Source organism: Gallinula chloropus (genome assembly GCF_964237585.1).
Source record: "Gallinula chloropus genome assembly, chromosome: 5".
In the NCBI taxonomy this organism is placed as follows: Eukaryota; Metazoa; Chordata; class Aves; order Gruiformes; family Rallidae; genus Gallinula; species Gallinula chloropus.
In genome coordinates, this window is record NC_140090.1 from 38,513,954 (window position 1) to 38,537,754 (window position 23,801).

Here is a 23,801-nt window from a genome sequence, read left to right on the forward strand (position 1 = left end):
AATATTTACAAATATTTTTGTCATAGACCAGCCTGTCTCTGCTCCACAAACTAAGAAACAAAACCTTTGGGTATAGCAGTGTCTCAGAGTACAACTGCTCATCTCTGCAGCTTAATGAGTTTTCTTTCAAAGTTAATTTCATTTCTATTATCTCTGATATCAGCCATTAAATGCAACTTTTAGTAATCAAAATAAGCTGCCTAAATTGCCATTAATATAGCTGTAACATTGGTTTAAAGAAAACAGCTCTGAAGAACATCACATACTCAATTCCTGTTTTAGTGATATCAGCAGATCCTTTTTGCCAGTATGCATTAGCAGTAAAATACTTCTGTACACAACATAACGCTGGGTATAGAAACTTCCAATCTTGCTGTACTGCCGAGAACTTGCAAGAATTTCAGGGACCCAGGACCTTCTGCAGCAGCATGTCAAGTCCAACACGGAGTCCACCAGAAAGCCAGGAACTTGAAGTGGACTCTACCTAACATGCCAGGCTTGCACAGGCTTAGCAACTCAACTTTGTAACACACTAAATACAACTCCTCAACTTCTGGCTCAGACCTGAGCTCAAGCCAGCCACCTGGAAGCACCATGGGCAGAGAAGCCTGCAAATCAGGAAACACTTCAGCTATCTACCAACACTTCCTACATCACTAAAAGATGGGTCTCACCTAAGAAACAGTGTTTCCATGCGAAGTTTCTCAGATGTAGACTTTTTGTTATAATTACAATTCCTTAGGTTTCTACTCCAGTAGCTACTTAATTAGAAGCAAACCAAGATGAACATAGAACACCTGAGGACACTATAGTCAGAGCATCATATATATCAGTATACATATCATGACAGATTCCATAAAGCATTTCAACAAACATGTACATTTTAGCCATGTGTGTATCAACAAATTCCATTTTCATTCTTCTATTAGTGAAATCCCTATGCTAACAGAATAAAATAGTAACTGCATCATTATCTTGTGCTAGTGCTGAACTTTTTCACTTTTGGAATGGGATTTTACTGCCATCTTCAGGAATGCAAAACAAACCTTATTATCCCTGTCAAAGAACAATGGGTTACAGAAGAAGGAGTCATTACTGAAGATGGAGACCAGCAAGTATCCTCCACCAGATGTACAATAAAAGTAGAACTAACTCTGCCTTCCTCTCCTCAATTGCTAGACCTGGGTGAAGCACTTCTGAAATAAAAATAACCTCAAACTTCATGGAATTACACTGAAGACTTGAATTCAAGCATATGTTGTTTCACACTTTTCAAGTCAATTATAAAGACACTATTGTTTCTCATACAGTCAAAATGTAGCAATGTCGGCCACCTCAGAGGAAAGACCATGAGCTCCAATACAGTACTTATTTCTTAAGTCAAGGCAAGCACTAGTACAGTTGAGACGCCTTTATCCCAAAACAGTAAACTCAACTTACACATCTAATAGCATCCTCATCTGTAGAAATTTCTAACATAAATTTAATCCAGAAGTTGTTTTGGTTTTTTTGTTTGGTTTTTTTTTTGTTTTGGTTTGGTTTGGTTTGGTTTTTTGTGTGTTGCTGCTTGTGGAAACACCTTCCCTTCTCTTCACACCCTGGTCATGTTCCAGGTACAACGTATGGACTCCATCAAACTCAGGGAATTTAGTAGTTGACATCACTTTGTATCTTCCCCACTAAACCCATCTCTGAGTCTTGCTGCCTTTGAAATGACTGATAAATTCTCACTTTTTACAAAATTTAACCATTCTCTTATTTTCTGCCCTTCATTCCTGTCAAGAGACCTTTTTCAAAGATTAAATATACTTAAAGGACTCCTACATAAATGGCGACCGTATGGCTTCCCAGGAACTTGATTTGCAATTTGTGAACCCTTGCAATTCCAATGTAAATGAAAGCCCAATTTGACTGTACCAGGGACACAACTTTTTTGACCATTTACTTTGAACATGGGAGAACTCTGACACCTTATGGCTGTTCCTGTATTACTTACAATATGTCCTGAACAAGCACAGCCCCAGTGACTGCAGAAGCACTATGACCAACCTAAATACTGTCTGGATTGCTGTAAATTAACTTCTATGCTCACACACTTTGCACCAAGTCCCCTGATGATCAAACAAAGCTACCTCAGTGTCCTTCAGTTGAAGATGGAAGTAGTGATCCTTTCTGTACTCCTCCTTGATTCACTTATAACTGTTTTCATTCCTTCTCTCACACACTAGATTCACTGGCAGCAATGACTAACAGTGCCTCATATTAGGCAACACCTGACCCATCACAGCCATTCCAAATCAAGTCAGCAAGTGCATCTGGAGTACATGTAAACAAATCACATCTCTGCATAACAAGCATCTCTCACTAGTACATTAAATAATCATTACACACACTCAGCTTATTCTCAAGGCAATTGCCAGCACATGATCAGTGGCTCCAGACTTACCAGTTAAGACTTAACCAATTTTCACCACAGAACTGAAACAGTGCTTCAGTCTCTAGTCACAAGTCCTGTGTCCTTTTCCATAACAACTTTTGCCTGATCTTGCTGTTCATTGTGCAGGAGACTGCTCTGGCGCAGAACAACCAAAACTCCTCTGAAAACTCTGCAGATTTGTTCTCCCCCTCAATTAAAGTTCTCTGAGGAAAGGGAAAGTAGTGACTAACAGATTAGTGTGACACATGGTTCTTTGTCAAAGCAGAGTCACATAGCTGCACTGCTCCCCCCAGGCAAACTGGCATACACTCAGTCTTGCTTTCAGAAATGTTTCATTAGATCTATATGTAAGTCAACACAAGATACTGCATTTCCCCTAACAAAATGTGAAAAGTCTTTTTTATGATAAAGGCCAACATGGTAACCTTACAGCTTTCCAGAACACTGTATCATCCTGATTCCTCTGATTTCATGGGGACAAAGGACTAAAAGCAGATTGTTTATAAAAGCTATTACCTGCTTTACAGATCATAAACAAGCATGCACTGGGAAAGTAAAAGTCTAATGAAAAGCTAAAAGTTTTATGATATCACAAGGGCCAGTTAGTTTAAGAGGGTGTTTTGGGTTCTAATAGTTACCTAGAAGGCATGGTAATGTAAGGGGGCATGCCAACAGACAGAATTTAGGTAAAACAAATACTGTCAGCCAGATTTAAAGGCGGGGAGAATAATGCAGCATTATGTAACAAAGGCCTTGTGGATTTACAGAAGCCCATACTGAGGAATGGATAGTACCAATCAAACCCCAAGAGACACAAATGCCTGTTCAGGCCCTACATACAAAGTAGGCAACTCTGAGTGCTAAGAAACTTAGCTGAGAGTATGAAATCAGCATAAACAGTAACTGTAGGCCACAAACAGCAGAGTTCTCCCATATACTCTCCCTTGAACAAGCTCCAGCAACTGTATGGTTGAGAAATAGCTGTTTGTAAACAAACCTGATTCTATTATTTATCTAGCCAGACGTTTTCATTACAACAGACTTTCAAGAAAAACTTCTTCCTGCAGTGATCTGGCTTCAGACTTTACTCCATTGGTAACAAATCATCATAAAGCTTCCCAATTAGGAGTTTCAGTGAAGAAAGCTAGAGCTCATTTTATTTGAGGCATATTATTTTAGGGAAAAAAATACTTATTTAAGCACACTTAAAGCCAGTGCATTTAGACTTTGCATTTCTACTATGGGGCAATGAACAGAAACAGACAATTGAAAACAATGACAGATGCAATAATAAACACCTGTATTTATACAAATGCTCTATCTTAAATATTTGTTGCTTGAAAATCTTGAAGTGAGTCGATTGCATGGTTCAGAAATAAAGCTAAACTAACAAAGGCTAGTGATTACCATGCACCCGTGACTGGAACACACTCTTGACCGCAGCCACACTTATCAATACCCAGTACCATCTTCCTAGAGGATTTAACTCTACATGAAAGAATACTTCTACTTTATTTCCACCTACAAGAAAACTAAAAATAAATTGAGAAAAAAATGTTATTGAAGACCTGGAAATGTCATTTATAAAGCGCAACATACCATGAAAGCAATTTACTTCTACAATGCTATTTTTGATAGAGACGTTCTTTGGTTATCTACTATGGCAATAGAAATGATATCTGTCTAACATAGAAGGTTATTCTAACACGTACAGCTCATTGTAATGGTTGAACACTGGCATAATGCAGAAACAAAATGAGATGTTCTTTTAAGTCCTGCCTCCAAATTCTTAGAGTTCTGCTGTGGTTGAAGTGAAAAAGGCCATGTTCTTGTCAAGTAATTGAATTTAAGAACAGGTTTGCTGAGACACACCTTCTCATACCTCACAGGCCTCTAATTCTGTCTGCTCCTTCACCCTCTTGTGTAAATGAACCCCTCTAACCAGCTGTGTAATTCTACACAAAAAGTGTAGGTCCAAGATGATTAGCAAACTACCTAAGTCCAAATCAAGTGATCTATCTTGAAAAATCATGATTGGTATATTAGTGAAGCATTGTTTTTGAACACCAACCTCTGCAACCATTTTCCCTCTAAGCACCCAGTGGATGAGCCTTCCCCTGAGGAGGTATGTCCACATACTGCTTCTACATTTCTCTCCTGCCTCAACAATGTCTCACTCTAATCAGGAATGCAGTCTTGATATCCAGCCATCCCGGTGCATAGCCTGCCCTGAGAGAAAATAAAGTTTCCCTCTTCTAGTCCACATAAAAAATATCAAATGCTAGCAAAGAGGGACAGTAGCACAGCAAAATGGCACACTTCCACGTTAGCCCTCAAAGCTTCACAGCTGCATTACCTCCTGAGGTTCTGCACTCCCTCACACAAGGCTGACATCAGCTTACAGCTGAAGCACTAAGCATCTAAGGACACAGGAAACAAGGACACACCTTACACACTGAAGGACACACAAAAAAAGAATGAGGAGTCACAAATTCTTGTGTGGTTAGGGGATAGAAATAACTCACCCCGCGATGAAAAGCCATTTTTGCCAGGTTTCTGCTCACCACCTGTTGCCTTTCTTAGGCGCGGCGACCTGGTTCAGGAACGGCAACGGCGCCACACTCTGGCAGCACGGCCCATCAGCTCACAGACACCAATGTGGTGGACGGCAAATGGCATTTATTAGAGAGGGGCAAAGGGCTTTATACCCTAGGGCTAGGATGTCACGTCCATCCGCTTACCTCACCGGCTACCTACTATTAGTTACCTAAGGAGAGGGGGGGGTCCTACCTTTCCATACAGCCCGAAATCTTCCAACCGCCAGGCCCTATCTACCGACACCACCACCACCACCACCACCACCTGCTCATCATCATCACCATCACCACCACCACCACCACCTGCTCACCACCACCACCTGCTCATCATCACCACCTGCTCATCATCATCACCATCACCACCATCACCACCACCACCACCACAACCACCACCTGCTCACCACCACTTGCTCACCACCACCACCACCACCTGCTCACCACCACCACCACCACCACCACCACCTGCTCACCACCACCACCTGCTCACCACCACCACCTGCTCACCACCACCATGATGTCCAGTATATATACCCTGCCTTTCGCTCAGGATACAGGTTGATGGCTAACATTATTCAGGTGTCTCTCAGCATTAGCCAGTATGCCTCCAGCTGACCTAACTCATGAAATTTGGTATTCATCTTACAGGACCCTCCACTGGAAACTCATGTTGCTTGATGATAAAACATTTGTATTGTTTTGGTCAAGCTCTGTTTAACATACTTTGAAGCTATTACTTAGTTTTGCGAAAGTTCGTCAGAATGGTAGAGACCTAAAATTCTGTTTGACTGTAAATGTTGTGAAAAATTGGTATTTGCAGACATTAAGAGAGGGTATAATAGGTGAGCACAAAAAACTGTCCAGCTGGCTTTTGAGGGAGAAAAAAAAAAAGTGTGTATACTGTTATTTGTGTTCCGATTCTAACACGTAGTGTTGTAGTGTTTTGTGTGTAGTTGTTTTTTTTAATTAATACTTAAATTTTTAGCTTTGCAGAAATACATCGTTTAGTTTTTATTTCAGTGGAAATAATAGTACAATATATATCAATCTCTGCTTAGCAAATTTTTAGTTGTGGAAGATGCATGTATAACCTGATCAAGCAAAATACCTGATAAAATATAATGGGCTTTTGTCCTACCACCAAAAATCTTGAAAGTATATTACTTGTCACTCATATAATTATTTATAAAAGTATTTATGTTAGCAAGCACTAAAACAATCATCTTAATTTTTAAGGTACAGCAAAGAAACTGGAAAATAAATTAATTATATTGTCTGATATTTCTGCTGTCACTTAGGATTTTTTTAAATGAAATGTTGTAGATAGTGCTAACTTGTATTTATTTGTAATTTTGGTCTCAGCTAGTTCTAAATGTAATTCTGGATGCAAACTAGAACCAAGTTGCATAAATTATTAAAAAACAAAATACTGTTCTTCAGGCTTATATGGATAAGTCTTTCAATTATGCATTTCATAATGCAGTACTTTCCTAATAAAGATTGATTAGCCTACTCAACACTGAAAGTTCTGGATATGATTGGTTCCTACAATATGTTTTAAAGACACACTTTTTCCTCTGCCCAGTATTTAGTAAATACTTATTTAATATAAATTTTCAGGCATTTAAGTGTCAGTCTGGTGGATATCATTGGCAATAACATTTCCTGCTCTTCACGTTCATCTGAAGAACCAGTCAGGTGTGTATGGATCCACAGACTCTGCTAAAAAGGAAACTGCACCAAAATTTATGCTAGTTCCATAGATGTTAGTACACAATTAGGCCTCAGTGAGTGCTAAGTTTGGAGTATTTTTTGTTTGATTTTCAGAATTGGTTTAATCATTCCTTAGCTGAACAAGTGATCAAAACCTCGAATTCATGTGAACGTAGAACACAAGGCCATGAAATACTTAAATTAATGGCTGAATGTCCTCAGACCATGAAGCAGGCTTTTATAGTGTATATTAAATATAGTATTGATGGTCATCTTCATTTCCATTTTTTTATCTTTTCAGGAGGCAATAAAGTCAGAATAATTTTTCCATTAAGTTGAAAGATACTAATGAGTTTTGCTGCTAATGCTATCACAGGACAGGAGTGGCTTGGCACAGGGTATAACAATGGCATTAGTGAAAGTTTGACTTAATGTAGCATGTTGTCTGAAACTTTTAAACAAGGTATCCTCATTTCTAGATGGAAAACCTCCTGGGTTCCACATATTGTGTGCTGCTATGTATTTTCTGATGGATCAGTAAGCCAATGGCTACTACAAATCTTGCCCAATGTGATTAAGTATGTGTATTAATCAATTATCCTCTTAGACTTTCCATCGCCTTGTTCATCTTTGTGATTCTGATCTTAAAAACCAATTTTTGAAATAGCTCCTGTATTAGGCAGACACCAGAGAATGAAAATATCCCATTCTTTTTGAGCACACAAGGAGTGATGTGTAACAAATGGCTGCACAGTTACTTAGGCACTTTGAAAATTAAGATATTGTATTGAACTGTCTGTATCTTTTGTGCTGCATATCTACAGGTGCCTAAAGTCTCATAGAAACTACTTGTTTGCTTGCAGGACGGCCTGTTTTCTTACAGAACCTTTCTTGTTATTAAACTCTTTTTTGGACGCTGTTTGTATCAGAAACTATTAACCTTGGTGAGGACCAGTAGAATCTTTGCCTCCTGTACAAAGCATGAAAATGTATTGCAGCAAGACTTAGCCACCCTAAAATGAGAAAGGAAATCTGTGTTATAGTGGCTGAAATGGATGGATTTTAAAATCTGTTTTCAGCAACTAATATTTTGATATGGGAACATTTTTCAGAAATTGAAAATTGGGAAATCTGGGTAACATATGTCCCCCTATACACTCCACTTTTATCCAAAGCATTTTTTCTAGTCATTTTAGCTGAAACCGGTACCACACACAACCATCTGAGTATCAAAGTTCTGTGTTTCTTTCTGTTGCAGAAACCCTTCCACGTGTGGGAGGGGAAACACCATCTCACGTAAACCAAAGGAAAAATGGTATTTCTGGAATGATGCAAGCCATAGCATGAGAAAGCAGCAGTGCATGTCAAGGCTGAGAAATGTGATGAGATTTATCTACCAGACAGTGATCCTACTGAGGCATTTAGAGTCAGTTTGGGATTGTTTCACCCTTTCTGTAGAAAGATTTGTGTTCTTGGTGGAACCAAAACCCAGCCTTGGCTCTTTGCAAGAAAATAAAGAGGATAAATGGAAAGCCTATCTTCCCTCAGGCAGACCACCATTGTTTCACACACTCTGTACTCATAAAGCACATGAAATAGAGCATCCTCTGCATACAGAAAGCCCACTTATTTACAAAGATATGGCTTATTCAGCAAGTTCCCCTGGGCAGAACGTATCTAATAGTCAAACTCCTGAGCTCGTTGCAGTGTCAAATTCTCTCTCATTAATGCCCAGCAAGTGTGTATCAGTAGAATCAGAGTCCAGCACGGTGGTTTTTAGAGGAGGTCTTTAGAGAAAGATGAATTTGTCAGGAGGAACTTGGGGGGAATGCAGATGACCATGGAAGTACCTGACAATGTTGAAGAACCTGGGAGAGTGCTTTTCTCCCTAGTGTTTGATTGTCTAGCTTGTAGGTTCTCTAGGATGCTGTGTTGTAGCTGATCCTGAGGAAATCCTTGCTGTTAATAAGCAGTGCGTCCTGTGGCCTCATAGAGTGGTTCCATTCCCTTCACTGGCTAGAGATTGCAGAAAAAAACAACTTGATACATTCATGAACGCACCATCACCTTATTCATCCCCACAAGCCCCGTAAAATACACTTCCTATATGGGACAACAGTGATTCCGCACTTGGCTGCTCTGTGAGGGCAAACAGCTACACAGCGGGTGCTGTTTGTTGTCTATGCCCCGCTGCTCACAAACGCACGAGCACGCTGTTCACCACCAGCTGCTTTTCCAGGAAGGCTTCACCGTCAACCCTACACGGGCTGTGCAGCGTCACTGATAAGGCTCCCTGTCTCCCTAGAGCTGACCCTTACCCCCAGTTCTTCCTTCCACCTCTGCAGGTAACATGAACAGTACCTAACTCATTCTGCACCTGTGACTAAGCCAGGTGGTAATTAAAACTTTTTGCTGCTTTCTAGATCCATTCCTTGGAGCCTTGGAGCCGGCAGGGGTAGGAGCAGGCTGCCTCGGAGAGCCACAGGTGTTTAGCTGGGTCCAGGCTCTTCCAGGCAGCAAGTTCTACAGCCCGCTCGCTGGCAGGTCACCGCCTCTGCGTGGCGGTGAGCCGGGCTCCATCCAGCCACCGCGGATGAGGCGGAGACCTGCCAAGCCACGCAAAGGCGGCTCTCCCGGTGCCGCACAGGGATTCGACCGGGGAAGGGTCTCGGAGCCGCCACTCCTCCCGCCTCAGGCACCTCCCGGCTGAGGAGGCGCCAGCGGTGCCTCCCCACAAGCTCCGTAACACCTCCCCCCGGGAGGTGGGACACCGCCGGTGACGTCAGGCGGAGCGTCCGGCCGCCGCTCCCTCACGCGCTGCCTACCGGAAGATAATTGGGCCCTCGCGCGCTGCCCAGCTTCTGACGCGCAGTTCGCGCCCCCTTCCCAGCGTGCCCCGCGGCCGGCGGCGTCACGAACGGCAGCCGCTGCGCCTTCCCGGCGGCGGCGGCGCTGCTGTTCTGGTCCCCTCTGCGGCCCTGCGAGCCCCCGAGCGAGAGCCGAGGCCGTTCCGCCCTTTCCGCCATGCCCCCCAAGAAGCAGCAGCAGCCGGCGGGGGGCAGCAAGAAGGCGGACCAGAAGAAGAAGGAGAAGATCATTGAGGTGAGGCCAGCAGAGCCGCGCCGGGCCCAGGGGGCCGCGGCCGACGCCGGGCGGGCCGCTCTCCCGCCAGGACCGTGTCCCTGTCCCCGCTGGGGCCTGCCGCTTCCTGCTGTTTCCTTTCGGGGGTGAACAGCTCTCTCCCTCCGCCCCTCTCCGCCGCCTCCGTGGCCGCGGGGACGCGGAGGCTGTTGCTGGGTGCAGCCGGCATGCTGGGAAGCCCGCCGTCGTGGCCCTCGGGCAGCCAGGCCCCAGCGCCGCCGCCTCAGCTGTTGCAGCCGAGAGAGCGGCAGTAAAGCCGAGAACCTGGTGTGCGCGGCGGCTAATGCGCACGGACGCCTGATCGGGGCCGCAGCCCGGCCCAGGAGCCCCGTTTCGGGGGACACTGGTTCGCTTTGTGGCCCCGGCGCTGCCTAGATCTGTCAAATCGCTGACCGTCGCCCTTGGCGTTGTGCTGGGGGCCGCTTCTTACCCTGGGGTTTGGGTTTTCAGGCTGGATGTTTTCTGGGCAGAGCTGTCTCTGGACTGACGGTGATCTGACAGGACTGCCCTCTTCTTTTTGCTGTTCCACTCTCCCTTCTCCATCTGTGTGTTCCATGTGTTTCTGTGTTTTATAAGTCTGACTCTGATTTCTCACTTGTGTGCTGGTTTGTTTTGAGGTTTTTTTTGGTGCTGTTTGACCTGTGTGGCCAAGGAGGCAGACCACTGGAATAATAGTACATGTTTCTTAGGTGTTGAATATAAAAATAGGAATATTTCATACTCTTATTTAAACCTCTCATGCTCATTTCAGTGGTAAAAACAATTTTTTAAAAAATCCCAAGCCTGCTAGAGGTATATGTGTTAGCAGTTCGTGTTATTAGGATAGTCACACAAATCTTCCACTATAAAAAAAAAAGCTAAGGTGAGAGTACAAAAAGTAAGCAGTTAAAACTGCTTGCCAGAAAGTTAGTAGCTGTTCAGCTGTTTTAAGCCGACTATGCATGTAATGGAAGTGTTCTTTTAAATGTAGCACTGAAGAATATTGTTTTTGTGTTTTTTAGAAGCATTGAGTTAGACAGGTTGTTCCCTCTGTTGGCCCTGGAGTTTCTGGTGTTCTTGCTGAGTCCAGCTATGTGAGGAAACTCTGCTTTCATTTGCAAAAAAAAAAAAAAAAAGCGTGGCTGGAAGGAGAAAAACTTGCATTGATTATTAGCAATAATTTATTACATAAATCAAATACACAGAGCTTATATATTACCTATGGCATTTGACACACAAAGTAAGTGTGTGAATGATTGGTTTTCTTTCCCAGCTAGTGTTACAAATTGCAGACTTCTCAAGTTAGCATAAAGTAACAGAGGACTTGTTGCTGCTGGCAGGGGATACATTGTAAATGAAAACAGTGTGACCCTGGAAATTTGCAAGTGTTTGGTTATTTTATAATTTATATTTGGATTATTAGTTTTTTTAAAAGTGTGACTGAACTGAGGCCTCAAATCAAAGGCATGGATAGATCTGAATGTGGGTATTTCAGCTACGCAGAATAATTTCTGTTTCAGATACTTGTGTAAAAGTGAGCTATGCTTTTTTTCAATGACACTTGTGATGGGTTTGGTATAGAAACGTGCTTGTAACAATGAAACTGGAGACGTAGAGGAAGAGTTGGTTTGGGCAGTATAAACACCTGTCCAGACTTGACAGGAGAAAGTCTTCCACTTACTACAGTTAAGCTTAAAATAGTTGAAAATGAAAAGCAATATAATTGAAAAGAAGTGATATGTTTTATGTTGCAATATGCATCTGGTAACATAAATGCATAATACTTGTGTATGAAAACTTGAAGATTAAAGTTATTTCAGGTAGATAGGGAAAAAAGCAATGCCTGTGGGTATCCAGGCTTCATATTTTCCTCAGATGTTGTTTGGGTAATCACCAGAATCACCTCACCTTTTTGAGAGGCCTGAAGACCGTGTGTGTCACACTAATATTTGGACACAAGTAGGTCTGGTGATACCGCTTGCACATAAGCAGTGTTTGGTAAGTGTGTGTGAAAAGTACATTTTAAAGATGATATGAGACATTTTAATATTGTCCATCCTATTTCTTGGATTGGTTCTGTTGCTGAAAGAAGTAGTCTGTGTTTAGCTGAAAGCCTGAGAGGAATGGCAAGTCTGGCTTTTATTTTTTTTAGCTTATTTTTCTCTTCCTTCCTCCCCGCCCTGTAACAAACTTTTTCCAGCTGTTGGGCAGTTTCAGTAAATTTTGCTGTATTTTTCTCTTGATTTAGGACAAAACATTTGGCCTAAAGAATAAAAAAGGAGCAAAACAACAGAAATTTATCAAGGCTGTGACTCACCAGGTTAAGTTTGGTCAGCAAAATCCACGTCAGGTAAGCATTCCATCTGTCATGTTCTTTCACTGCATAGTGAAAGCTTCTTTCGCTGTACATACAGACCGCCATGTAACAGTCAAGTACAATAAAGTTGAGGTGTTAGTTGTTTAATATATTGTGACTAGCACAGGTTTAACTCAGTAGTCCTCTTGCAAAGCTTGTGTACTGGAGAATTATGTACTGAAAACCTCAGCTAATAAGGCTGTGTTTTCTTTATGATAGTAACATGATTGAGTTGAAGGTATAGCTGAAAGAAAAGGGTTCAAACTGGCTATCAGCAGAGTGGGGTTATATTTATACTCTCTTTTTCCTCTTTAATTCCCATCTATTTTAGAAAATAATGAACCATTAAAAATAAGAGCAATTATTACTGATATTAAAATAGGAATTGGGGGAAGATTGAAAAAAAAAGTATAAGGCCATATGTGCTGCTTGTTCTACATATGGAAGTATTTATTATAATATATCTGTGTTGCATGTGTGGAAATTTCCCATCTATTTGGCAAATTGGTCAAAGAAGCTGATATTTTAAGTCACTGTCTGCTATTCTGTTATGCAATGAAAAAAAACCTGATGTTTGGATTATGCTGAATCAGAAAGAGCCAATTTCATTAAAGTATTTTTATAATTGAAGTGAGTCAGGTCTCTTATTCCTGTGGTGCTAGGGAAGATAGTTGCTAAGTACTTACGCAGCTTGCTGTTCTATGAATAAATCTGTAGACTACTACATTTGCAGCAGCTGAATTCATAATGTTTTAACTTGCATAACATGAGGATGAACTAACAAATGTCAAGTACCATTTTAAAGGTAAATTTTAGGTGATTGTATGTAACTTTTTTTTACAGTGGAAAAGGCTGCTTGATGTTGGTTAAAATGTTGGTGTTACTCAGACCGTTCCTCTGAAATTTCTACATGCAATCCCTAAATCTCATCCTCATTATCTCATTTAATGAGATACCAGTATATAAATTAGCCAACCTGAAATGGAATCATAGAATCATGGAATGTGTTAGGTTGGAAGGGGCCTTTAATGTTCATCTAGTCCAACCCCCCTCCCGTGAGCAGGGACATCCTCACTAGATCAGGTTGCTCAGAGCCTCATCAAGCCTGACCTTGAATATCTCTTAAGGATGGAGCCTCTGCTACATCTCTGGACAACCTGTTCTAGTGATCTAGCACCCTCATATTGGAGAATTTTTTTCATATACCCAACCTAGGTCTCCCCTTTTTGAGTTTAAAACTGGTACCCCTCATCCTACTACTACATGCCCTCATAATACTTTGTTTCTCAAATGCTATTGGCTGATGGATGTGAGAAGCTCATTTATAGACCTGATTATACATTTCTTACCCAGTAGAACTGTTTTCATTTAGGGTTCTAGCTGAGAAAAAGAAGGCTTTATTCAATTACTGTTGTGTCCTGAGATCATAGAATTATGGAATCCTAGAATGCTTTTTGGTTGGAGGGGACCTCAAAGATAACCTATTTCCAACCTGCCTACCGTGGGCAGCGACACTTTCCATGTACATATGGGGATGCTGTTAAAGTGCTTTGATTAAAAAGAGAGAAAAAAGTGAGATTCATCTTCATTGGGCTGCATGCTATATGAAATAGGATTTGTGGGGTGAGTGTTCTGTATGTGGATCAAATTAATCAATTCCTTTTAAAAACAAATGTGGCATGATCTTGGCAAATTCACCATAAGAATGAAGCGTGGGGGTTTAAGTTTATTTAATACTACACTGTATTTTACCAGTGAAGTACTGCACATATTTTTACAGTGGTGTTAGTCTCACTAGTTTCCCTTAAGGATAAGAATCAAATCAGATAATAACATTTCTCCCATTTCCTCTTTCATCTGTCTACATCTTTGTCTACCACCCCAGTATACATAGAGACCTTTTCTGGCTTGTCCGGGAGAAGGGTAAGGCAGTCACAAGTTTGGTTCTTTCTAGACACAAAGCTGACTTAGGTGATCTTGTTGTTCAGACCTTGGTCCCTAGTAACTATAAAATAACCATTCTTGTCGTACAAAACACTGGTTATCAGTGAATTTATCTAGCTGTGAACCAAGAAGTGTTCAGAAAAGTAGTTCCTGACTTGGAAAGACACATTTCCTGGAGGTGCTGCTGGTGTGCATGAAGACAAAAAACCAAGCAGCATGTAGAGGACTAAAGATAGATAAGGTTTATTGCACGGATCTTTAAGTAGTTGCATTGAATAGTTGCACTGATGACGTATCACAAAAGAGCTTTTCCTCTCGTCCCTCTCAGTATCTTTCACTTGATTTCCAAGCCTGTAAAGGCAGAGGAGAGGTGACTGTCATCTCAGGGTGCCTATCAGCATCTTGCATCGGTGCCACATTGAGTTTGCTATCTCCTCGGTTGTAAAGGTCAGTACCGCTAGATGGCACTGGCCGCTCATGCCAGGGCAGGGACTCGGCGAAACTCAGCAATCGCAGACAGGCTCTTTCCCTCCTCCTCTTGTGAAATCATCTAAAATGATTTGCTAGTTTAATTTACAGTTCCTGTCAAGTGAGTAATGCCATTCTGATTATGTATTAATAACTTCAAATTTGGGGTCATTTTAGGCTGCTCAAACAGAAAGTGAGAAGAAATTAAAAAAAGAAGATAAGAAAAAAGAATTACAAGAATTAAATGAACTCTTCAAGCCTGTGGTTGCTGCACAGAAAATTAGCAAAGGTATGCCCAACTGAACTCTCTTAATTTATATTCTTTTATTTATATATTCAGGTAAAATGACCTTTTAAAAATGCCAGTTCATTTCTTAAGTAAATATGTTAGGTTTCTTCTTTATTAAGTGTACTAAGTAGTTTGTCAGTAACGAATTTACTTTATTTAGGAAGATTTCTGGGTTTACTAGGTCATTAAAATATCAAAAGCTACGTTGATCTTCACAGGGCAGCTATAGATACTTTGCTGTATGCAAGTTCATTAATTAGATGCTTCTGGATCAGTAACATGATTGTTTTCTTGTGTGTGATAAAACTTGTTTAAAGCAGCCGATCTCCCCAGGGAAATGTGGGCATCTAGATATTCCGAGGGGCGTAATGTAACAACTGGCCTTCACAGAAACCTTGTATTAAAGTCATAATGGTGCATCATCTGCTGCACCTCATAATTAACAGTAAGCCTTGGTTTTGCAAGTGTGGTCTTACTTGAACTCTGTTACTGAACAAGACAGTTTTGTGAGGAAATGAAAGTTTGAGAGTGTTTGTTTGGAAACTTCTAAGAAACTACAGTTGGCTTCTATGGGGCTAGGGAGGGAAAATAATCATACTTTCAGGAACGAATGAAACACAATCAACTGTTCTGCATTATTAATTTCTGGAACTTATTTAATTGTGTGATAACTTTTGACTACACACATGTGACTTCCACATATGCCTCTGAACAATTACCAGATGTACTTTATCGTTTCACTTGCAGTGACAGAGGCCAGTTTGCTGCTTATGATCTGCAGTGGTCAGCTTTCTCCAAATAACTTTAGGTCAAGAGATACTTTATTTTGGAAAACTAATGTTGTAGGAGACGTTGTTCTCAAAAAGTTTAATAGCCAGCTTTTCCTCCAGTTTTGTCTTTTGTTTGAAGGTAGTATTAAAATACAAAAATTTTCATTACTCAGGTGCTGATCCCAAATCTGTAGTTTGTGCTTTCTTCAAGCAAGGACAGTGCACTAAAGGAGACAAGTGCAAGTTTTCTCATGATTTGTCTTTGGAAAGGAAATGTGAAAAACGAAGTGTCTACATTGACGCAAGAGATGAAGACCTTGAAAAAGGTACTGCACTCATAGAAAATTACTACCAAGCCTCTCTGAGCATGAAAGTGGATTTTTAAGGTTAAGAGTGATTATGTGTTGTTAGAATTCCATAAAGCCTAGTCAGTGACCAAGGCAATCCGTAACCTTAGGTTCAAAATCATAAACAGAAGTGAAACTTCCTTTAAAAAGGGTGCTCACAAGTAATCTTTAGGCTTTGTGTAGAAAAAGTATGTCCTAATGATACTGGACGGTGGCTTTTTAATCCCCATGACATACTATGCCACGCGAGTAGTAAGTTGTACAGTATTTGGTCTTTCTGTAGTACCACGTTTCTTCTATGTTCTCTAAAACACAAATGCAAAAGGAGGAATTGTAATGAGTAACCATAGGTGCTTTCCAGAACTACAGGGTTTTTTCTGTTACTTTATCTCCTTTCTCCAAATCAAAGTACTCCACTTTAATTGTACGTAGCAGGGCTTAGAGATCTTTATAGTCAAAACAGTTTCTTTTCTTTTTCTTTTCCATAATTTGTCATGTCTTGGTCTTTATTTGAATTTAGGCTTTGTTGTGCTAAATGAATAAAAAAGGATCCCACAGATTCACTGCTGTTGTTACCATTGGAAATCTTGCACCTTCTTTTAAGTTTAACACAGAAGATTTGATACTATCTGGTTTGATCCTGAAGCTGTATTATCTGTACTTCTGGACATTAATCTCCCACATTATCTTTTACTCAGTCATCTTCCTTTCCTTTTCCATGGTCCACGCTCAGTAGCAGAATGATGGAACGACACTTCTTCCTAGTCTGTAACTGAAACACACTTTATGGATGCCAAAATGTAAACTTCCAAGTTTTCTGAACAGTTTAGGATTGAAACCCCAGAGTTTATTTTCCATTCTATAAACTACAAAAAACATTAAAAGTGCTTATTAAAACTATTCTTAGGGAGAAAAGCAACTTGTCAGCATTGTTTAGTATTTGGAATTTTTGTGAAAACATCTGTTGTCTTTTTCCAGATACAATGGATAACTGGGATGAGAAGAAGCTGGAAGAAGTAGTGAACAAGAAGCATGGTGAGGCGGAAAAGAAAAAACCCAAAACTCAAATAGTATGTCGTCTTTATTTTTTTAATTGAGCTCTGGTAGGGAACACTAACAGCTGACTGGTATTAGAGATGGGTATTGTTATCTAAAGATTTGGAGTGGAATATTATAACAGTATTCTGAGTATGCAGTTGGGCTGATAGGATTTCTAAACGATGTATTTAAAAAAATCTAAACACCTCAAAGCTCTGCCAGTCATCATAAGGCTTTTTCTGAAGTAAAATGTAATACGTACCAGATGAAGTGCTTTCAGAGTAGAAATGCAAAAGGAATGGGTAATATGTAATGCATCCTACTTTGGTTAGAAGATTGAAGTGCTGTCATTAGCTAGGTCTGTCATCTCATTCCAGCAGCTACTGTATGTGTTGGCTTATTTATGAACTGGGTGACACACAAGCATGTAAATTGATGTTTTCTCATGTAAGGTGAAGCCTACAAAGTGCCATTTGCAGTTCCCGACTGCTAACATCAAGATTATTCTTTAGTTTGTGCACTAAATGGTATAATATCTTAATCTCTTTTTCATTCATCAGCACAATTTCACCTTGATTTCAATATAAAAGAATATTCTATTGGTACTGCCTACACTTGTGAAAGTTCAACTTTGAAATGGCCCGATGTGAAGTATGATTCACTTGTGTAGAATTCCAGAGTAGCATCTTTGCCTCAGTATCATAAGGTGCCAAGCTTGACATCTGAGGCAAATCCTAATTTACTTTATTTAATCAAAACTACTCTGAGGTTGGTGAGCAGGAGGAACAAGGCTGGCAGCATGCTCTTGCACTTGCAACTGGGTTTACAGTAGTATGCAGTTACCAGTCTTCTGCATCACCCTGTCTTTTAAAATTGGTATTATAAAAAGGGGAAGAGCAGTTTTCCATGTGAGTTCTATATAATTAATTGCACTTCTTTTGTCCCTCTTATTTTTTTTTTTTTTTTTAGTAGCAACCTTTTCACATGTTTCTTCTGCAGTAGCTATAGAAATAGGGGAAATGGCTGGGGATGAAAGAATGCCTTGCTAACAGTTGTTGTTTCATTACAGGTCTGCAAATATTTCCTCGATGCTATTGAAAACAACAAATATGGATGGTTTTGGGTCTGTCCAGGTGGAGGTGACAACTGCATGTATCGCCATGCTCTCCCTCCCGGTTTTGTATTAAAAAAAGACAAAAAGAAGGAGGAAAAGCAAGATGAAATCTCTTTAGAAGATCTAATAGAAAAAGAGGTAAAGTTGTCAGACAGGTACCTTTTGGTGGCATTCGGTTTTGTGGCTTTGAAGAGACAGTTGTAAACAACTTCCTAATTAATAATTGAAAAAACCAACTAAGATGTTTTTGGAACTTGTATGAACTAGGGCAAAGGATGCATAGTATTTGATTCGTTCTGTTTAGAAACATTTACCTAGTGAGTAGATGACACCATCACTGCATATTTAGTGCAGGTGTCACTATCGTGTTTTAGAAAGCTTCTGTTTCTTACTGCTATTTCTCAATAATCTATTCCTACTGCTTCTCTTGGCCTTTCTCATCCCCCAGCTCGCTGCCTCCATAGTCCTTGCAACCCCGAGAGAACAGGGCTTTCTGAAAGCTAACGTTACCTTGCTGCTTTACTTTGGGCTGTCACTGTGGCCTGGCAGAGTCAATTTGAGGAGAACCCAAGTTATTAGTATTGGTTTCTTTGCTCCTTTCCTTTTCATATTAATTGTCATGTTGATTTATCTTGCAAACTGGAAAATTGAGTGAGATTGAAGAAACAATTAGAACTTTTCAGTTAGTTTATGGAAAAGAGTAATTAAATCTCAAATTTAAGAGCCTGTAGAAAACATTTCTAGCACTAATAAGTCTCTTTACTTGACAGCGTGCTGCCTTAGGACCAAATGTTACCAAAATTACTCTAGAGAGTTTTATTGCATGGAAGAGAAGAAAAAGACAAGAAAAAATTGATAAGGCCGAGCAAGACATGGAGAGGAGGAAAGCAGATTTCAAAGCTGGCAAAGCATTGGTGGTATGTTCTGCACTCCAGTTACTACTGTAAGAAGATAACTAAGTTTTTGTAATGTAGCTGGTCTGGAGTTGCTTTGGTTTTGTTTGGTTTTCTTTTGATTTTATTTTACAGCAGTATGACTTCCATTAAGTGATAAATCAATGTATCTTTTTATGTGAATAGATTAGTGGACGTGAAGTATTTGAGTTCCGTCCAGAGTTGGTTGATGCAGATGATGAAGAAGCAGATGACACCCATTATATTCAAGGAACAGGTGATGATGATGAGGTAAGGAGCAATAATAAGTTGAGTAGTATTTCCAGTTACACTTAAGTTTAAAACTTGTAATTTGAGACCTCTTAGAGTGCAAATAATAGGCTCGGTTTTTAATTTAATACCACTGCAGAGTGTGTCTTGTCAAAATTTTGGTGTAAAAAGGAAGGTTAAAAAGTTTTATAGGAATTCTGCAGAAATGAGAATTTCTGTGAAAAAGTAATTAATGCAGAGTACCTTGGTTTGTTTTTCAGATGGAAGACCCTGTGTGTATAAACGATGTTGATTTGAACCTGTATGTCCCAAAGGCTGTAGATGAGACTGGCATTACAGTGGCTAGTCCTGAGCGATTCAGCACATACAGTTCCATAGAAAAGGATGGTAAGTTTGTTATTGAGGTGTCACTGAGACAGCATTGAATTGTTAAGAGCTCCCCAAAAGGTAGATAGAAGTAAATTACTGATCTGCTGAAAAAAGTGTTTGTTAAAAAAAGGTGGTGAGTAAAATTGCTACTGTCAATGATACGTGTAGTTACCAAAGAAAAAGCTTTCAGTAAATGCTGTGCACTTTTTCTCAAATTCATGGTTAAATAAAAGGCAGCAATTATGATCACTTCGAGTAGATCCTTAAGACTTTTTACAGCTTTTCTTTCACTAAATCTGGAAATAAAAAAAAAAGGAAAGAATAAATAATCAAAAATCTGATATTTTCTTTGTATTTTCTGGCCAGCTTAAGTTAGCTTGTAATTAAAGCCAAGTCTTAATCTTGGTGCACTGAATGGTTGGGTGGAATGCACGCCTTGAATATTGAAGACCCTGATACTTAAGTGCTAGACACTGAGTAGGAGCTGATCATGAAGTTTAACCCAGTTATGGTGATAGGAGCTTGAGGAGCTGGAAGTTTTATTTTTTCATCCTGGTTTGATAATTGATGATCCAAACATGCTTATTAATCAGGTACATGCATTTTAAACCATGTCAGTCTACATAAATTTCAACTGAAGTAATGTCTTTGTTGTTTCAAAACTTTAAAGCCTGTTTATTGGGATTGTTAATTAGTGATTAAGAAACTTGTGGCACTGGAATGTCTTAAGAATGGTCTTTATTTTCAGATAATAAATTAAGTGAAGCTTCTGGTGGTGATGTAAACAGCAGCGAGCAAAATGATGTAGAGGAAGATAACGATGGAGAAGGGGAGTTGGAAAATGGAGTAATTGATGCAGTTCCAGTAGATGAAAATCTCTTTACTGGAGAGGACTTGGATGAACTAGAAGAAGAACTAAACACTCTTGATTTAGAAGAATGAATTAAAAATCTTGAGTGAGGATTAAAATCCATGTGACAAAGTGAAAACTGACTAATTTTTTTTCTCCTTTTTGAATAGAGTTCTTAAACAGAATGTTTATGGCTACCCAGCTGATTCTGATGGGCACGACATATACCAGGGATATTTTCCTTCAATCTCATCTACTCCAACCTTGACTATGCTCACAGTAAAATATTCAGAGTAGTTCAGAATTACCTGGCAGCTGACTTTGTAGAACATGAGGTTGTAACTTTCGACTAAAAATAGGAAGAGTAACTGCTTTGCCAGTGCGCACGTGTGAGTGGGCAATTTGGTACCAGGTACAGTATAAAATTCCAAGTATACCTTCTTCACCAGAACCGCTTTATTAGTGATTGTGTTGATTTGAAAACTGCCTAGAAGTGGGTTTAGGCAGTATTCTCTAATGGAGCTAAGGCAGATTATGCTTCAAGTGGTGATTAGCTTTGTTTGATCAGCTGGACACTGAAGATGAACTGCTGCATCATACAGTACAACACGGTGCCCTCTTTAAAGTGTTTTAAACTTTCCCGCCACCTTTTGCCAAGAAAACTGTAAATAAAAACTATCAACTTTAAAATACCTGTGTTGATTTTTCTCTGTTAACATGTCATACCAGGCTGTTAGTAGCTTCTAATACAGTGACAAACATTTTTCTCTCCAGTCCTGATACAGAAGTGATGATGCTGGCTTCAGTGATGAGTCCTAACTGCAATTATATACTTGTTCTACACTTTATGCAGCGTAAAATTCAGCAGTTGACACTTCAGGGGTTTTTTTGCCCCCTAACTGTTCTTATCTCCTATCTGTCTCTTAATTGACTCATTACATGCTGTAGATGACTCACAGCTATTTGAATCTCAATGTTTTCCCACTGTGTTTTGTGTGTTGAAGACCCCAAACTCTGCAGAGCAGGGATGTTACAGTCTAAAAAATGCCAATAGTGTTCTGTAAATAACACCAAGTTACACAGTAGTAAGTTGCCTCCAAGCACAGTGGTGCTGTACCCTCTGCTGTGCTCCCAGAGGTGCTCTTACTGTCAGGCTGAGATGAAGTCAACGTGCCCTTTGAAAACACGTTGAAACCCTGCCATAACGATGTCTCAATAGTGGTGCTGTTTCCGGTGGGCTGTTGGTAATGACTACTTGGTGCACTCATAATAGTTTCTGTGACAGCACTGCTGTGCTGATGATACCATTTGTATCGATTTTTCTAAAGCTTTTAAATTCCTACTTAAAGACCTTTAAGTTTCATGGCATTGTTGATGAGCTTTCTCAAGCTGCTTTTGGGTGGTAATATGAGCTTTAATATTTATTTCAGACACTGCTCAATAGATTCTTGTACCTTGAATGCTATATCAATAGCATGACTTAAGCATTTTTTTTCCCTTTTTGGGAGCTTTAGAATTTGTTTTCTTCTATAGAAACAAGAAACTGTGTGATAGGACTCCTGAAATTGACTTCTAATGTAAGTGTCTAAGGAAAAGCTGCAATATCAGAGATAAATATTTATTTAGGGAGGCTTTTCTCCTGTGGCAGTAAATTAAGAGTGTTGACAGATTACCGTATTACACTGGCCAACAATAAGCTACCTGGATTCCAGGACACTTAAGAATGCAATTCCTATTTGAATGTATGATGCATAATTTTTTCAAAGTTGTATATTTTAAATGGGAATAAAAGTAATTTAATCCTTATCAAGAATGAAAATGGCTTTATATATTTTGTGTCTTGGAGGCTGGTATATTGTATAGAATACTGACTTCTGTAACACTGGTCTGCTGCCTTGATCTAAATAGGTTAAATCCTTGCCACAACTGTGTCAGTGCTGTTAATTCTTTGCAATTTACAGTGGAGGAGTGACAGGCTAACTGGTACTGATTTCAGCTGATGAAGTACTGAGATTGGCAGAGACCAGCATATGAGTGTTTGCATCTAAAGGACTTGGTTGTGGTGCACAACTCTTGGGCGTGTGTCACTTAGACTGTAGGACATTTCCTTTATGTAGTATTTAAATATGTTGAATATCTACAAGTTGAAGAAAAACTTCCTTTCATAGGCAGTATGTAGTGACAGATGAGACTGGTCAGGAAATAATTGTTGGTTTTTTTCACCCTTTCCTCTCAGCTTATTCTGGTACTTCTGACTGGACTTAATCCAGCCTTTTGGATGGGTTGGTCTGTTGGATTTCTTGCCATGAGGGCAGGGTGAGTGTGAAGCCTTTGTTAGTGTACTTTTGTGGCTTGCTTTTAAGGATCAGTAGCAACACGCTGCTATTTGTTCTACCTCTTTGAAAAAAGGATTGAATAGAACCTGCTAAAAGCTCTCCATCTTGTGAGTTCAAGAAGCCTGAATTTGCAGTGAATGGGGAGTTTCAGTCCACATGCTCAGTTAGAAATGAATGCCGAGGCCTTAGGGTTGATTAATTATTAATAGGCCTTAGGGTAGATTAATTATTAATATTTTGGAAACAAATGCTGGGATAGCACAGGCACCCCCTGAATGTGACTTACCTCTGAGCTGTTCCTATTGATTCAAGTTCCCTGAAATAAGGTTGATGTGAGCTGAGTGAGTCTCTTACAGAAAGTGACGTATCTGAATCCTAAAACTGCAGTATCTTCACTCTGGCTGTCCAGTTTGCGTGGGCTAAAAATAGAGCATTTTGCTGCTATGAGAGCAGGAAGGTCCAAGACACACCCCTAGGTTGAGCTGAGGCTGTAAAGGATCACAAACCCAGGGAGAAACACCACTGCCATAAAAGTTACTCCGATCCCTTGTGGTCTGCAGCATTTGCATCATCTTGCTTTACTCAAAGGAATTCTATTTGAGAAGTGTAGTATTGCTATGGCTTTCTCATTCCTTGAGGACATTTGTGCTGTGGCACTCTGCCTTCACAGCACCTTTGTTCCTGGGCCCCTGTGTGGACAAAACCAATTTTAAAAACTGCTATGGAACCCCCCTGCTGCTCCTTCCCGGTGATGTCATTTATAACAAACACGTCTTTTACGATAAGCACGGTTGATAAAGGCCTGGGAAAAAAAAAAAATTGGAGACAAAGTGAATGTAAGCTGGCCTAAAATACTACATCTGTTAGCTGTAACAGAACTGTTGCCATTTCTT

The 23,801-nt window shown here is 40.1% G+C and overlaps 1 protein-coding gene across 1 annotated transcript; it reads left to right on the forward strand.

Moving 5' to 3' along the window:
• The first annotated feature begins 9,645 nt into the window (after positions 1-9,645).
• On the forward strand, positions 9,646-21,256 carry ZC3H15 (zinc finger CCCH-type containing 15). The gene is made up of 10 exons (XM_084265035.1): positions 9,646-9,846; positions 12,113-12,214; positions 14,810-14,921; positions 15,865-16,017; positions 17,017-17,108; positions 18,146-18,328; positions 18,961-19,107; positions 19,270-19,374; positions 19,614-19,740; positions 20,471-21,256. The coding sequence occupies exons 1-10, from the start codon at positions 9,769-9,771 to the stop codon at positions 20,662-20,664; spliced, it is 1,293 nt and encodes a 430-aa protein (XP_084121161.1). The 5' UTR covers positions 9,646-9,768; the 3' UTR covers positions 20,665-21,256.
• Positions 21,257-23,801: the final 2,545 nt, after the last annotated feature.

What these genes read in the sequence shown, in the direction of transcription:
- ZC3H15 (XM_084265035.1), top strand. Translation starts at nt 9,769, where the DNA reads ATGCCCCCCAAGAAGCAGCAGCAGCCGGCGGGGGGCAGCAAGAAGGCG. An exon ending in AAAAACCCAAAACTCAAATA is followed by an intron (nt 17,109 to 18,145) that starts GTATGTCGTCTT and finishes GTTTCATTACAG; the next exon opens with GTCTGCAAATATTTCCTCGA. An exon ending in GAACAGGTGATGATGATGAG is followed by an intron (nt 19,375 to 19,613) that starts GTAAGGAGCAAT and finishes TTTGTTTTTCAG; the next exon opens with ATGGAAGACCCTGTGTGTAT.